The sequence below is a fragment of the Melozone crissalis genome, unplaced genomic scaffold (genome assembly GCF_028551555.1).
Source record: "Melozone crissalis strain CALT ecotype California unplaced genomic scaffold, PUWL_Pcris_2 ptg000008l_1, whole genome shotgun sequence".
NCBI lineage: Eukaryota > Metazoa > Chordata > Aves > Passeriformes > Passerellidae > Melozone > Melozone crissalis.
Genome location: NW_026535786.1, coordinates 3,246,888 through 3,262,176, shown reverse-complemented (window position 1 = coordinate 3,262,176; position 15,289 = coordinate 3,246,888). Strand labels below are relative to the sequence as shown.

Genomic DNA, 15,289 nt, shown 5'->3' with positions numbered 1-15,289 from the left:
TGCTTTGTACAGAGGGTTTGCTTTTTTATTCTCACCCTTTTGCATTGATGTCTTTTTTGGACTTGATAAAATGCTTGACCTTGTTTTTTGCTGAAGAAAAGATAAAAACCACCAGAGTTAAATATTTGAAGAGGTTACAGACCTGAGGTAGCCCTTTAGAGGTAATTTCATCCTGCAAGAAACCATAAGAGAAAACTCAGCAAAGAAATGTTAACAGCAACTGCAGGGCATTGCATCTGCCCGGTCTGCAGAAGCTGCTCACCCTTGTTTTGGTTGATGTTGTAGTGAGCTGGCAAACAGCTGGCAGAGAGCAGGAGAGAGCTGCAGGCTTCCAGACCAGCAAAGAAACATGCACCTGGCACAGAAGTAGTCAAAAAATAGGTAACATTCTGCTGGCCCCTCCTCCTTCACATGAGGTTAGTCATCCGTGCTTAGCTTATTCTGGTCTTCTGGAAGTGAGAAGAACATTTGTTGTGATGTCTTGGTGTGTAAAAACATTCCTTCCATTTGCATAAGATGAAAAAGGATTTTTCAGCATCTGAAGTTAAACCTGGTCAAATTTGCCTTTGCAGATTTCACCGGTTTCTTTTTGCCTTTTATTTTTTCTGCAGAGGCACAGTACAAAAATCCCCTTTCTGACCTCAGATCAATCAACAGCTGTAAGAAGAAAGACAATGGGCAGTTCTGGTCTGACAGCATTCATTCACTTTTTAAGCACTTTTTACACTGCCTAAGTCTTGTGGGTTTGGCCTGTGTGTTTGCAGGTTAGGAAATGAGAGGAAAAAATCAAATGATGATGCAGAAATGTTTATCTGAGAATGCAGAGATGCTTAGTAGAAGGGAGCCATTTGAAAATAGCTTTTATTAAATTGGAGGTGCTCAAAACACACCTTTGAGTGGGGATGGCTGACATTTGCCCATGGGGTGTTGCTGTGGCAATAAATATCTTCCAAGACAATACATCCTTCCTCTGTACTCAGCGAGAGTGGAATATCCCCATGTTCTTTCATTGGGAAACCAAAGCACAAGATTGCTTTTTTCCTAGGAAGTTTATGTAAAAACAGAGAAAATAAATCCTCACTATCTGGAGTCTCTGAGGTGGTCATTATCCTGCCTCTCTGAGCAATCTGTTTGAGTATTTCACCACCCTCACTGTAAAAATTTTCTTCCTTATATCTAATACAAGTTGAATCTCCTCCAATTTAAAACCACTACTCATTTTCCTTTCTCTACAGCTGCTCCTTCCTCATCCCTATCTTTACACACCTGAGCAATGTCCTTATTCTCTTCCCAGGATACCTGTTCCTGCTCCACTGCCTGTGCATTTAGTTTCTCTAGCAGGTCTCAACTCAGCCCTGCTGGTCTCTTGCCTTCCTTTCCTGATTTCTAATACCTGGGGATTGAGAGCTTTTGTGCTCTATGGAAAATGTCCTTTAAGATCTCTCATCTCTCTTCTGCTCCCTTGCCCCTGAGGGCAGGTTTCCACAGGTGTCCTATTGACTAACTCTTTGAAGGATTGGAAGTTTTTTTTTCTAAAATTCAGGGTCCTGGTTTTATTCTTTGCCTGACCTTTATCCCTCAGGATGTGAACTCCACTAGTGCATTATCACTGCAGCCCAGGCTGCCTCCAGTCTTGATGTCACTGATTAACTCAACTTGTGGTGGTAAAATTAAATACTAATGCAATTCCAATTAGATAAAATAATTATGTTCCACTTTGGACACTTTGGAAGTTCAGTCATTCCTATAACCCTTTGCCTCACATCAGTGTCCTAGGTTAATGTCTGTTGGTTAGTGCTATACCATACAAAGAATATACAAGAGGAGCCTTTATCACAAGGAAGATTCATCTGACCATTTTTCAAGTTTCTAGTTCAGCTTTGCATACCCATGGTATTTTTCACTGTTACTCATTAGCAATATAAATACTTTCAATTGCAGAATTCAGCAAAATGAATGGCACATCTATCCACTGTGTGCAGAATGAAAACAGTCTCAAAAAGGGAAGGGACAAGTGCAAAAGGGTCTCTTCTGTGTTCCCTTTTTCCCTCCTCTTTTTTCCCCCTTTTTTGTCTCCATTGTTGTCCATTACCAGAATAGCACAAGCTTTTTTCATCTCAAATCTTGGGATGCTCCAGGTGCTCAAGCCTGTCTCTCATCTCTGATGTGATCACAGTCCTAGGATGCAGGATATGTACATTAAATCCTAATCTGATATGTACAGGTTGGGCGACAAGTAAAATTAAAAATGAGTAATAATTACGAAAAGCAATAATTAAGCATTATTAAGTTGGTCTAGTTGAAATGCATTGTTTAAATATTCACACTTCAGTCTTAACCACTCTTTTTATGTGGATCACCTAAGCAGCTCTTCAATTCATTTGGCCTAAATTTGGTGCAAAGTATTTACTCTGACCTGTCCTGTCGACAGCTGTGTCCTCATGGCGTCTGAGCTGCCAAAGCCAGAACTCATTTTTCTACCACTGATGAGGCTCACAATGGCTTGCTGAAGCACGGAGCAGGGGCTGCCACAGGGTCTCTCTAGAGAGCCAGACCTGATGATCCTTGCTGCAGGCAATCTCCTTATCTGTGCCGGTTTCGGTGCCTGGACACAGCACTTGCGAGGCAGCTGGAATACAGAGCACTGAGGTGAACTGAATCCAGCCCATCTGGCCTTGCAGAGCAGCTGCTGAAGCATGTCAGGCATATGGTCTTTCAAATAATGACTGTGATTGAGCAATGGAGGTGTAATTATGGTGTCTCCCGTGGAAATAAGTTCGGGTAACTCAGGGCAGTCACAGCTCAGACCCTTGCACAGGCACAGTGGGTGGCTTCCCCCTGGAGCACCACACATGGACATCACAGCACCACTTATAGTCCTTATAGCCTGGGCCTTTCACCCCAACTCAGCCTGTGTGTGGAAGACTTAGGAACTGCTCCCAACACAGCAGAGATGGAAGCTTGATTTTTCAGTGCAGGATGGGTAGGTGGCTGCTGGAGGAGTCATGCAGCACCATCACTGAGAGAAGGAGACTTTCTTCCCTCATGTTTGAACAGACCTCTTGGGGTCCAGGATACAGAGAGTCTGCTGATGGAGGACTCAGTTTAGATTTAGAAATCCAAATCACACTGTGTTCTTAACTTCTTATTGTTGGAGTTCAAGGGTAGCAAACAGGGCTCTGAGCAGTGTCAGCATTAATACAGAAGTGGCAGTGGTTACCTCAGTGGTACCTGATTGCAGGGCTGAGAGAAGTAAGGAACAAACAATGTTGCTGGGATTTGTCAGTCTGAACGCTGGGCTGGACCTCAGATGCCCTAGGGCTACACTGAATGGGTTCCTCTTAAAACAGAGGGATAACTGAGAAAAGCTTCCACTTTCACTGTAGCCTTTTCGGTGATGGCAAATCCACCTCAGCCCTTGCCAGCTTACTCTCCTTAATGGACCTTACCTTTAAAATGCTGAGCCTCATTTTAGTCTTAATTTGTCTAGTTTTAACTTCCAGACACTGGATGTTGTCATAAACCCTGCTGGTGAGGGAAAAAAAAGAGACAAAGTAGCAGGAGCATGCTCTGGGTAAGATTGATCTCACCTAAATCTCGACATTGCAGTGCATAGCATCACTCAGGCCTTCCTTTGCGGACAGCCAACAGTTTGTTTTAGGCTGTGACACATTTGATCTCTCTGTAGACACCTGCATTAGATTGTCCATGAGCCCACACTGACCTGCAGCTTGTTTGACCAGCTGAGCACACGATGTGGGCTGCTCCTCATTGCCCACCCAGTCACTGGTAAGTGCAGGTCCATAGCATGATGCCAAGAATCACTCTCACTAAAGGCTCTGATACTGGATGGTAATTTCCTACTTGTAATTGCATTTCAAACCTGCCAGTTCTTAATCCACCTAATGCACATGGCATTGATTTTGTATGGTTCTTTCTTAATCGAATTTCAGTCTGATCCCATCTCAGATGCTCTAAAGATGAACTGTAAAAATGTCAAAGAAAGACAAGACAATGGAAGCCTCAGGGTATCTCAGTGGGTCCTGCCAGCCAAGGAAACAATAGAGTACTGCTGGATGCTGGTGTTTGCTGCTTTATGTAGCAGCTGTCTAGGCTGAGAAAAGTTAATCAAAACTGAAACTGTATAGAGTCATTGTCATGGACACTTCTAAGGGTCAAAGGGGGTAAATCCACATGTGGAGAGGTAAACTGGAAGAAAAATAAGGGAATATGAACTGGAGGCCGTAACCCACGGACAGAATGGCTTCACAGGAGTTGTGTCATTATCCCCCATGCTGGCAACACCTCAAGGACCTTGAGTCTGCTGGACTGGAACAACTAGGCATTTGGGCATTAAGTATAGGACAGAAGTACTTTTGTATTTATTTTACTTGCACCTAATTGCTTCCAAAACTTTGTCTGACCTTGATGAATGTTTTCTTTTTAAGCTTGCTGGGGGATGTTCAGAGGAGTCATATAAGGATGGAAAATGGTAAGCATTTGTGAGAGTTACTGTAATTGTGTTTTTGCCATCTTCACACAAAGCAGAGCACTGTTAGTGGTATGAAATTTAGGGAAGCTTTGCCAGGGCCAAGTATGGCTGAATATGGCAGATACCCCTGACAGCAAAGACTCATGTTTGAAGTCTCTGTGAGTTTCTGTGGTGACGCTGGGTGATAACATGGTGGCAGTGGTGACACTCTCCAGCAGTGTCCTTCGCTGCTCTCTCAGGAAGCTGTGGATCTATTGCCTGCCATGCCAAACCTTTTAGCACAGGAAGGCTGCAATATCAAACTTTGGGTCTCTGCAGGGTAAAAGCAGGAGAAGTTGAGCACAATAGTGGAAAGGTATCTCCAGATGTAGGTATTTGCCTGTCAGAGCTGCTGTGTGGAATGGATCCTGAGCTCCTTCAAAAGCAACGTGGCCTGCAGGGTGAGGGAGCGCATTCTGGCCCTCTGCTCTGCTCTGGTGAGATCCAACCTGCAGTGCTGCATCCAGCTCTGGGGTCCTGGCACAGGAAAATGTGCTGATTGGGACCAGAGGAAGCCACAAAGAGGATCAGAGGGATGGAGCACCTCTGCTATGGAGACAGTCTGAGAGGTTAGGGGTTGCTCAGCCTGCAGAAGAGAAAGCTCCATGGAGTCCTCATTGCAGCCTTAAGGGGGCTTATAAAAAGGAGGGGACTTTTTGTATAAACAGATAGTGACAGGACAAGGGGCAGTATTTTTTAAATGAAAGAGGGTATTTTTAGACTAAATAATGAATCTTTACTTAAAGGTTAGTGAGGCACAGAAACAGGTTGCCCACAAAGTTTTAGATGCCCAGTGCCTGGAAGTCTTCAAGGCCAGGTTGAATGGGGCCCTGAGCAACCTCACCTAGTAAGTGGCATCCCTGCCCATGGCAGGTGGCTTGGAACTAGATGATCTTTAATGTCTCTTCCAAGCCCTTAGCATTCTGCGATTCTATGGTCAGGAAGTAGGATGATAACCTTGGCATGAGGGCATTGGGGTTTCACTCCTCTCTGGGTCGTGCAACAGGTCTGTGCCCCAGTTAAAATACAGCATGTCAGCTTTGGTCTGCCCCACACAGGGGGATGGACAGGTCCCCAAACTAGGTCACCCCTAAATCTCTCAGGGGAGTATGTTTGAATCAGCATCCAGCACCTGTGCTTTAAGGAGAGCCCTGTTCTCCTGGCGCTGGGGTAATGACAGCCTTGTGCCTCCCTTGCGTAAGCACAACCTCACACACTCCCACTCAAATCACGGCTGGGTCAAAGACTCCCGTGGGTGACAGCCTAGGGCTATAGTCAATGGCAAAGCTTTTGATTTTTAAACCAGGTTTTTTTTTTCCCCCCCTTTTCTAGACACATTATAATTAATATTTCATGGCAGTCTCTAGAGACACAGGAGAGAATTTTTGGTCTTGGTTTAACAAAGCATATCAACAGGATGGCTGTGCATTGGAAGGTTAGTGTGCCCAGGTGTTCACTAACACTAGCACAAAACATAAGGTTATGTGAAATTTTTCTGAGGAGGAGCAGAATCTCCGCCTTGCTGAGAAGGGATATTTTAAAAGAGATGAATGATCCCCCACAGGGAGCAGAATCCTCAAAGCCAAATCTAGAGTGCAGGGCTGGCAGTCTTGCTCCTGAGCCAAGGCAGTTGCCTTGGTACAATTCAGAGTCTTGTGGCTTCTTGCTGGGCTTGCTGCAGTAATGCACAGTGGCACCAGTGGAGCTTCTCACCTTGAGCATGCCCATGCTGGAAGTAAATCATGGAGCAGCACCTTGTTTTCACCTCAGCAGCTCTCTTGGCTGTGAGGGTTACTCTGCTGCAGGATATTTTGGTTATGCCAGTAAATATCTTCCTTTCAGCAGTGCCAGGTGTTTCCACTCACAGCAGCTCCCACAATCGTTTTGGAAAGGTACTGTGAGTGTGGTTCCTGGTGGATTGCAGCTGACCCTGGTAAGATGCTGCTGAAGGAAGTATAAAATGACAGCCATCTGTGAGCCATTACTATGGAATCCTCCTGAATCTTTAATTCAGCTCACATCTTAATGCTCCATCTCACTGGGGCATGTTCTCAGTCCATCAGACTTCCGGCTAGAGTCCAAACTCGCTATTTATCTGGGTTTCTTGTCTTCCAAGCCATTAAGAATTTATGCAAACAAGGTATTGGGGGCTTTTCTGTACTTATTTGTGGCTTGAATCTTTTTGGGATCTTGCCTTCAGCATTTTAGGATTTTCTGTCCTGCAGGAAAGTTTCGGATCAGTTTCCAGCACCTTTCTGTCATCACAGTCCTCTGACTTCTCACATACCAGTTTGTGTATGTCACACGCCATCCCGTTGCTATGCTAGGGTAAAACCTTGACATAAGTGATTTAACAGGTTTTAGACAAAATTCAGATTTGAATGTAACAGGTTTTAGACAAAATTCCAATAGTCTGTCTGGCATCTCTATTTTCCTATCTGGTTTTTGTTAAATAGTGGCAATTAAATGTTTCTTAGTGAATAGTTAAGGGCTGTTGCTTTACCTTGCTTACCTGTTACTGCCCTACCAGGTTGTATAGAGGGAATGTCTCACACATTCCCAGGCTGAGGGATCCACTGGCAGATACTGCAGTGGGGAGAGACGTGCAAAAACTTTTGCAGTACGAAGGAAAGCTTTGTAAAGCATACAAGAAATGGTGCAGAACTGATATTACAGCTGCACTGCTGTGGCAGTTGCACTGCTTTCAGTAATTTGTATTTTCAGGGGTTTGATGTGCTCCCCAGGGATGATTATGCTAAACCCCTTGCTGTGTAATGGAAACAGGTCTGCTCACCTTTTTTTTTTTTTTTTTTAATCAAGAATACCCAATCTATCAGACATTTATTTGTCTTCCTTGTGGTCAGCAAAGTAGATGACTTGGGAACACCCTAATTGTTGGAGCAAGATTATAGCTTTGCTTTCAGGTACCAGGGGCACCTCAAAGCAACCACTGCTGCGGCCCAAGCTGTGCCGTGGTCACCACCACAAGATTGTGCTCCATTACCATGTGACTTTAATCACTGCTGACTTCAAACTCACATATTCTCCTTGGATGAACAGAATGCCTCTTTATTTATTTGTTAGGGATTTAAATAAATCATTAGTGAAAGCAGAGAGCGATGCTGTCTGTGCCGTGCTCTAACTGCTGAACACGCCGTGGCCTTTCAAATGAAACCCCATATTTAATCGTGGTTCTCTTCTAGTGCAGTGGTTGGCAAAGGCTCCTGTTTCTCCACCTGCTGCAACGGGATGAGGATGGCAGTTCTCCCTGTGATATTGCAAACATCCCAGCTGTGAGGGAGGAGGTTGTTCTGAAACAAAGCCTTGGCCAGGTGTGAAACAGCAAGGATTGTGCCCAAGGTAAGAAGCACAGTGAATGTTTTAAAGGGGAAGAGCTGGCTGTAGGTCCCGTTCAGCAGGGAGCAGGCTGGGTAGCGGATGACAGGGGGGATGCTCAGGGCAGGCTCCCCTGCCAGTAGCCTCAGCAGGAGCCCAACCAAGAAGCCAGCAGCCGATCCGTAGGTGTTTGTGCTGGGTGCAAAGAGGGCACAGCAGAGCTGGGGGAAGAGGAGGGCGTACACCAGCTCCCCACTGAGGAACCAGAGGTCGTAGACAGAGCTGGAGTAAAATGCCAGAACAGCAGCCCCAGCCCCAAACGCCACCATGGAGGTCCTCATGGCCCACAACACCTCTGTCTCTGAAGCCTGTAAAGCAGAGATTGCAGCATAAGAGACACAGTGTTTTCTGGCAGGATGGCCAGCACTGCCCTGGCCTGGGCTGGTTCTCCCCAAGCCCTTGATGCTTTCAGGCCCTGCTTGCTACCAGCAGCCAGGCAAGGCAGGTACCCCTGGAGGGGCCCTCTGATTTTAAGGGTCATGGTTTTATGCTGTTTCCATTAATACTTTAGTCCAAATTTTACACTAGTCTTGTTAGAATGAGCAAAGCTCACCAGTGTGGGTACTGGTACCCCTACCAAGGATATGAACACCCCTGGCTTATGTTTGGAGCTCTGTCCAGAAAGCAAGACTGTCTTTCCTGACACCAAAACTACTGAATGCTGCAAGCAGGTACCTTTTTCCTCAGGATTTTCCTGTAGATATTGTGAGCGAACATGGAGCCAGTGGAGAGAAGAGCTGAATCTGCAGAAGACATTGCAGCAGCAGCGATGGCTCCCAAACCAGTAATGGAGATGTATGCTGGGCAGAGATGTTGTAAAACAAGTGGGAGGATCATTGCTGACTCCCCTCTCTCAAATGGACTTGGAAGACCGTAGCTTGTCTGATTCCAGTCTTTAAAACAAAACAAGGAAAAGTCACAACAAATCCTTTGTCAACATTTCTGCTGGCTTTGAAATTGTCTTTTCACAGGGGCCAGTCACAAAGGGCTAGGAACTGAGACCCACTCAGTATTTTAGGACAGATTGATTTTTTTTGGTTCTTTTGTGAACTTTTGTGATTCCCTTAAGCATGCTGCAGCTCCCACTAGATCAAAAATTTCTTTTTCCTCAACAGCATCTATAGAAATGGGTGTCCTTCCAGAATTGACTCTATTAAAGGTCAACCTCTAGACACTGCTCATGAGGAGAAGGGAATTGGATGAAGTCATGACTTGAGCTGATTTCCTTAAATGTTCAGTGATCTGGCTGCCCTTTTACCCTTGCTCACAGCCAACGCAGAACTGATTCCCTGCATGGAGACAGTGAGTTTACAGGACTGAACTTGATTCCTGCAAGCAAGAACCTTATTAACAATCTGTAGTAAGTTGTTGTGTCTTACATGTCAAAGGCATGAACAGAATGAAGCATAAAATTTATTCTAAAATAGGATTATACAAGGCTTTAGAGAGTCTGCCTTCATCTTTCCTCAACACAAAGTGTGGGAAAAGTCATTTCATCATAAGGAAATAGCTTTAAACAGGTCTTGGGTCTGTTAAAGCATCTGTAAGTAGTTGTGCAGTGTACCTCAGAGGGCTCCACATTTTCTGGATGGATCACCTATCTTGGTGTCGAGGATCATGGGATGGGGTAATTTGAAGTCTCTGTCAGGACTTCTTTGGATCCCGTTTTAACCACCTTTGCCAAAACCACACTGGTTACTCAGAGACAAACTATTTATTTTACCTGTTGATGCTGCGACTGCCCCAATGAGCACCGAGGGCACGGCCATAGCAAAGCACCCGAGCCCAGAGAGGTAGGAGATGAGCCTCGCCTGTCCTGTCGAGGCAGCAGAGAGCACCCTCTGGAAGTAAGTCTGCCACGGGATGCTCCCAAGCACCTGAAACATTCACCGGTTACCAGTGGTACCCACCAGGCTGCTGTAGGGCACCATCCATAATAAATTCTAATTTCAAATAATCAAATTCTCATTTCAAGTGCATAAATGTTGCCCAGCTCTAACTCTTGAGGATAATATTTCTGATAGTTGAGAATTCCCTGTTTTCTTTGTTTTCATCCATTCACATTGGATGTGAAATTTTAATGAAAACAGGTTAATGGTTTGGCAGATGGAGGAAGCTGAAAAACGGTTGTTTGGAATTGTGCATCAGGCACAGAGGAAGTGAAAGGGAAGTTTTTCAGGAATGCAGCTTTTGTAAATAAATCTACCCAAACTTAGCTATTCAGCTTTTAAAATGAAAAATAAAACCACAATTTTCACTTTCTTAGTAAACAAAATTAATCAGATAAAATCTGAAGATTCTGTCCTCACCAAACAAACTTCTACATGTCCCTATTATTGGTTTAGTAAGAGCAGAACAGCCTCCTGGAGTCTTGGCTATTTTGCTAACTCAAAAGTTGTGTTGTGCAATGGAGCAAATTGCACTGTGCTTGCTGATGACTGGCAGTCATGTAATTTTAATTATTTTTTTTTTCAAACAGAGGGAATTTTACATATTTATGTTAAAAGCACACTATTGAGGCTGCAAGAGCAGCGTCTCAAAAGGTAGGAAATTACTAATTTAGGTGCCAGGAGAGAAACTGGCTGCCTGGATGGTCTTACCCAAGAGGTATGTTCTCCATGTGGGTAAAGGATGGAGTGGCCCTACTGCTTCTTTTCATCCCACAGCTGAGCCCTGGGTCTCCCCAGTCCATTTAGGTTGCTGCAGAGGGTGCTGAGGGACAGTTTTACACCTCCAGCCCGTGTCAGCTGGCCCTGCAGTGCAGGGCTCCTGGCTGGTAGAACTTGCAAACTTTCCAGAAAGCCCCTGCACAATTTCTCCTCCCAAGCACTTGTCCAAGAAGTACTCCATACCAAGTAGAAGAAGTCATCCAGCCACCTTCCAAGATACTGTTTTTCTATCTTCCCAATCCAAGGGTCTTGGTAGGATTGATGGGTTGCAGTGTAATAAATACTTTCTGTTGCAGAATTCACCAGGGCAAAGGGGATACAGATCCACTAGGATAGAAATGGAAGTTGTTAACCATTTTCCCAGTATCCCTTTTCTTGGAGAACAGATGCTTAAGTTAAGGTAGATGTAGAATGTTGAGTTACATAAGATTAAGCCTAGACTTAGAGTCTTCCTTTCTCCCCCTTCCTTACTCTAAATCTATATGTTTCTGGTTCATGGCATCATCAAGACCATGAGTCTGTAATTCAGGTTAATTGGTACTTTCTGTAGACAGATCTCTCTCCATTCAAGATGGTTCTAGACAGGTTCTGCAAACTTCACTTTTGTGCAGACCTTTTTGTGTTCACCCAGCAAGGCCAGTGGCTTGTGAGCACTGTCTGAAATGCATAAGGTACAAAGATTGTAATATTTTTCAGGAAAAATGTTCTCCTAAAGGGGAACTGCAGGTCAAGGAAGTTATGTTTCATCTGAGACATGCTGAAAAGAAGAGCAGGACTTTCCCCTTTAGTTAGAAAACTACCAAAGAAATGCACAGCACTTGCCAGGCTGAGGGTAATGAAAACCATCTGGATGACATCGGTGTAGGCAACAGAGTAGAGGCCTCCCAGCAGAGTGTAAAGTATAACAGTACAGGCCGAGATGGTGATAGCCAAAGAGCCTCCAATATCCAAGATGACCCTCATTGTTGCTCCTGCAGACAAGGACAGCAGTCAAGTGTCTTAAGACAGATTTCATATGTGCAGAATAGAGGATAAATAAGGATATGTTATTCCCCTGGTGCCTGTACAACAAACTGTATGAAAAATGCAGTCTACAGAGAACGTGCACAGTGGGAGCTCAAGAGAGCCCATGATTCCTTCCTGCTCTTACTGCTCCACCTTGCTGCATGGCCATTGCCAAGGCACCTTGCCTTTTTACATCTCCTCTCCAACAGGGAAGAGGAAGGTACAAACTCATATTGGAAGAGTTCTCTGTTATAATATAATGAATATATAGCACTATTTGTTTTAAACCTGAAAATATATTTTCTAGAAATGAGAAATGCTTGTTCCTCTCACAAAAAGAGACATGAAGCACAGCTTTCCACAATTCCCAAAGGTGTACTACACTCTCTCAGTCCATGTGACCTCTAACAGATATAACAGGAAAGCAAGTATTTACCCAGGGACGCCAGGATGGCTGCAAACCAGAACACCTCTCCTAGCAGTGGTGGAATGAAAAGTAAGGTTCCCATCATGTTCCCATAAGTTTCTTGGAGGGGGTCCATCACAGTCACATAATTCTTTGATCTCATTGGATTTACAAAGAAGAAACCACCTATCAGAAAGAAGTGACATTTTAGTGGAATTTTGCATATTTTATATTCCAAGAAAAAAAGAGGTAAGAGCAATATGGTATACGTCTTTCAGACCCACCCAGTGAATTTGTACATAATGGACCCTAGAGAATGAAGCAGCCAATCAGACACCAGGGTTTAAATTCACTTGCTAAATGTAGGGTTTCATCCATTTGAAAGTTCCCCTCTTATAAAGGATATCTGCTTACAGATTATATATATGACTGTCCACTTTTGGCACACCCAAATCTTTCTGGAGTGGCTACTGGAGGTCTCCCCCTGTGGCACCCCAGATGGCACAAAATACCTGTGTGACTGTAACAGGAATTTAGCTCAGTGGATACCCATATATAATCTCCTCTGCATCCTCAAAGACCTACCAATCTGAGACATAAAGTTTTCTGAAAATCATCCCATGTAAGATGACAGTAGCCAGAGTGAGGCACTGAAGTCTCATATTGGCTAAAAAGGAGCCAAAGTTTTGTCCTTGGTCATGTGGTGCAACCTGTTGATATGTGGTCCTTTTCTGATTAGATTTTTCATTTTGGTGCCTTCATTGTCTCTTCCCAGAACTATATTTTTTAAATCTGCACATTGAGCATAGTCTCACCCACCTTCATCTAAATATTGGACCACAGATGTGCAGCCATCTCATTAAAACTAAAGAATACATATTGTGTCTAACCCTGAAGCCAGCAGGACTGCTTGTCTGGGCACTACTGACCTAAGCAAAGATTGCAGGATCAGACCTGCACTCAGTTTCATTAGTAGGAATTACTCACATAAGCAGTCCTGGCAATATATTTCCAAGCTTGATTCATATTCACGTCAGTTGGACTCTTTTCTTTGACTTGAGAATAAAGGTTATTGTTCTTTTAGAAATTCCTGTGTAAGGTCTGCACAGGTCTCCTTTCTTTCATCATCCTGTGTCCTTTCAGTATAACACAATGTGGCCTGAAAGCAACTTTGGTCTTGGCAAGAGAGCTGAACCTCAGCATGAGTCCAGTAATTTTCAGAGTTAGAAATGGCAACTCAGGTATAGAACACTGCACACTTAGCTTAGTTTCAAAAAAAAAAAAAAAAAAAAAAAAAAAAAAGACCAGCTACAAAGTGGCATAAACTTGTGAGCTGGATACTCGACGCATTCATCCTGAGATGAGACTACTCAGAAGAATGCATTTTAGTGGAAAAATCAAGATACTATTATTTCATCACTCAGAAATTACAAGGAAAAAATTAGATATCAATACTCTCAATAGTCTGTGAATTACAGACCATGTGAAATAAGCAATATGCACAAAAAAGCAATAGACACATTATTCTAAATTCTCAGATAAGATTTTTGTCCCATAAATTACTACAAGCAGGCAAAACTCTACACTAGCTCCAAGCTACCCTAACTTATGTTTCAGTTCAGAGGACAGCATTATAAATGCTTATTCTTGATATATGGGAGACTGAAAAAACAAAATCACATTTAAAATGTACCCTATATTCTGTTACATATCTTAATATACTCCTATAATATATTTTTAAAGCTTATGTGTCCTGATCACATGAATTATTTACCAATAACAAGGGACAAGGCAAATCCCACAGGTGCCTGGACCCACAGTAATCCTTTTGAAGGTAAATAGATGATTTCAGCTGTGCTGTTGATATATGCTCCTCCAACCCAGGTGGCTGTAATCATGGAAGATAAGAGGTCAGAACTGAAAGACATATTCTCAACTAGCCCTGCAAAACATTCTGAGAACTTGTAAATATTTTTCTCATACAAATATTTCATCACACCTCTATTTCCTTTGCAAAGTTTTCTGCCATACAGAGATGTGCTGACTATTGGTAATAGTATTATAATCTCACTCTAAATTTTTTTCCAGCTTCAAGAATGAATATTTGTGAGTGCACGGAAAAGCTCAATGTTTAAATACTTAGAGGCAATTTGAATATAGTAATTTTTAATTACCTTTTTTTCTCAGAGGAAGACTTTTGCTAGAGGAAATGGAATTGCCTTTGTAGAATTGCCCTCCTTCAAGAGCATCGCTTACAGGGTCTTAGAAAATAGACATTAGGGAAAACAAATGCAAACAGGCAATGCAGTCAGATAACAAACCTACAACAAAGATTTAGGTGCCTTAGCCATGGAAATGCCACTGGGAGATGCCTTTACAAAACACAGGTCAGGGAAGCAAATTTCAGATTATGCCAGCCAGCAAAGAGAGAAAAGGGAATTGAGGGAAACTCTCTCTTTAAGAGAGAGACCAATGTTCACCATGAGTGACAATTTATTTCACACAGAACTGGACTTTTCTGTCGGTAAAATTCTTCTGTTATGTTGGGTAACAGGAACTGGTTCACAATTAAGACCACAGTCCTCCTTAATGAAAAGTGTTGTATTCTTTTGTCACTCTTAAATTAAACTCTTAACTCTTAACTAAACTCTTAAACGAATCTCTTTAATTTAAGAGAATATACATAAACATTAGGTTCTGCTCAGTGTGAAGAGGTTTGTAAGAATCCATCCCAAAATGATTCATGAAACCATACTCCTTTAAAGTCACACTTAGGCAAAATCTACCCTGACTTTAAAGGAGTTCAATTCCTTTGAAAGAAAAGTCACCCAGATCTATGCAATACATGTGTTTTAAGAAGAATTTTAAAAAGCCTTTTAAGAAAGCTTACCTGTTGCAGTAAACAGTCCAATGAAAACATGTATATTCCTGCCTCCAACCATGGCCATCTCTGTTGGGTTCCTGTTCTGCTGATCCTTTCTGCTTTTCCAAGAAGCCCAAATTCCAGTAGCTAAAGTTAATGTAAAAAATACACTCAGAGATATTAAGCCTGGTATATTTAGAGCCATTTTCTGTTGCTCAGTTTAGGTTATATAGAAGAATAATGGTGTGATGATAATGTTCTTTGATTGAGTACACAATCAGAAAAAATCAGTGGAAATAGCGGTGCCTTGTAAAGGAACTGCTGGACTTTGCAACAAAAGAAGCAGTATGAAACAGAGTGATAACCCCCAAAGTCTGGAGAACCAGATGCAGGGTCTGCCTTTGGAAAAACACTGGCAA

At 43.1% G+C, this 15,289-nt stretch overlaps 1 protein-coding gene across 1 annotated transcript; it reads right to left on the bottom strand.

Annotated features, from left to right (window-relative positions):
• Positions 1 to 7,713: 7,713 nt before the first annotated feature.
• On the bottom strand, positions 7,714 to 15,075 carry LOC128932998 (high affinity choline transporter 1-like). The gene is made up of 8 exons (XM_054269849.1): positions 14,898 to 15,075; positions 13,782 to 13,895; positions 12,038 to 12,193; positions 11,419 to 11,567; positions 10,780 to 10,923; positions 9,651 to 9,804; positions 8,603 to 8,820; positions 7,714 to 8,235 (listed from the first exon to the last, which is right to left on the bottom strand). Exons 1-8 carry the CDS (start codon positions 15,073 to 15,075, stop codon positions 7,714 to 7,716), a joined length of 1,635 nt encoding a protein of 544 aa, XP_054125824.1.
• Between the last annotated feature and the right edge of the window lie 214 nt (positions 15,076 to 15,289).

Excerpts from the sequence above, each read along its gene's own strand:
- LOC128932998 (XM_054269849.1), bottom strand. The coding sequence starts at position 15,075 with ATGGCTCTAAATATACCAGGCTTAATATCTCTGAGTGTATTTTTTACA. Across the intron at positions 12,194-13,781 it reads TGCCTTGTCCCTTGTTATTG|GTGGTTTCTTCTTTGTAAAT; the intron begins GTAAATAATTCA and ends TCTTTCTGATAG. Across the intron at positions 9,805-10,779 it reads TGGATGACTTCTTCTACTTG|GTGCTTGGGAGCATCCCGTG; the intron begins GTATGGAGTACT and ends TGAATGTTTCAG.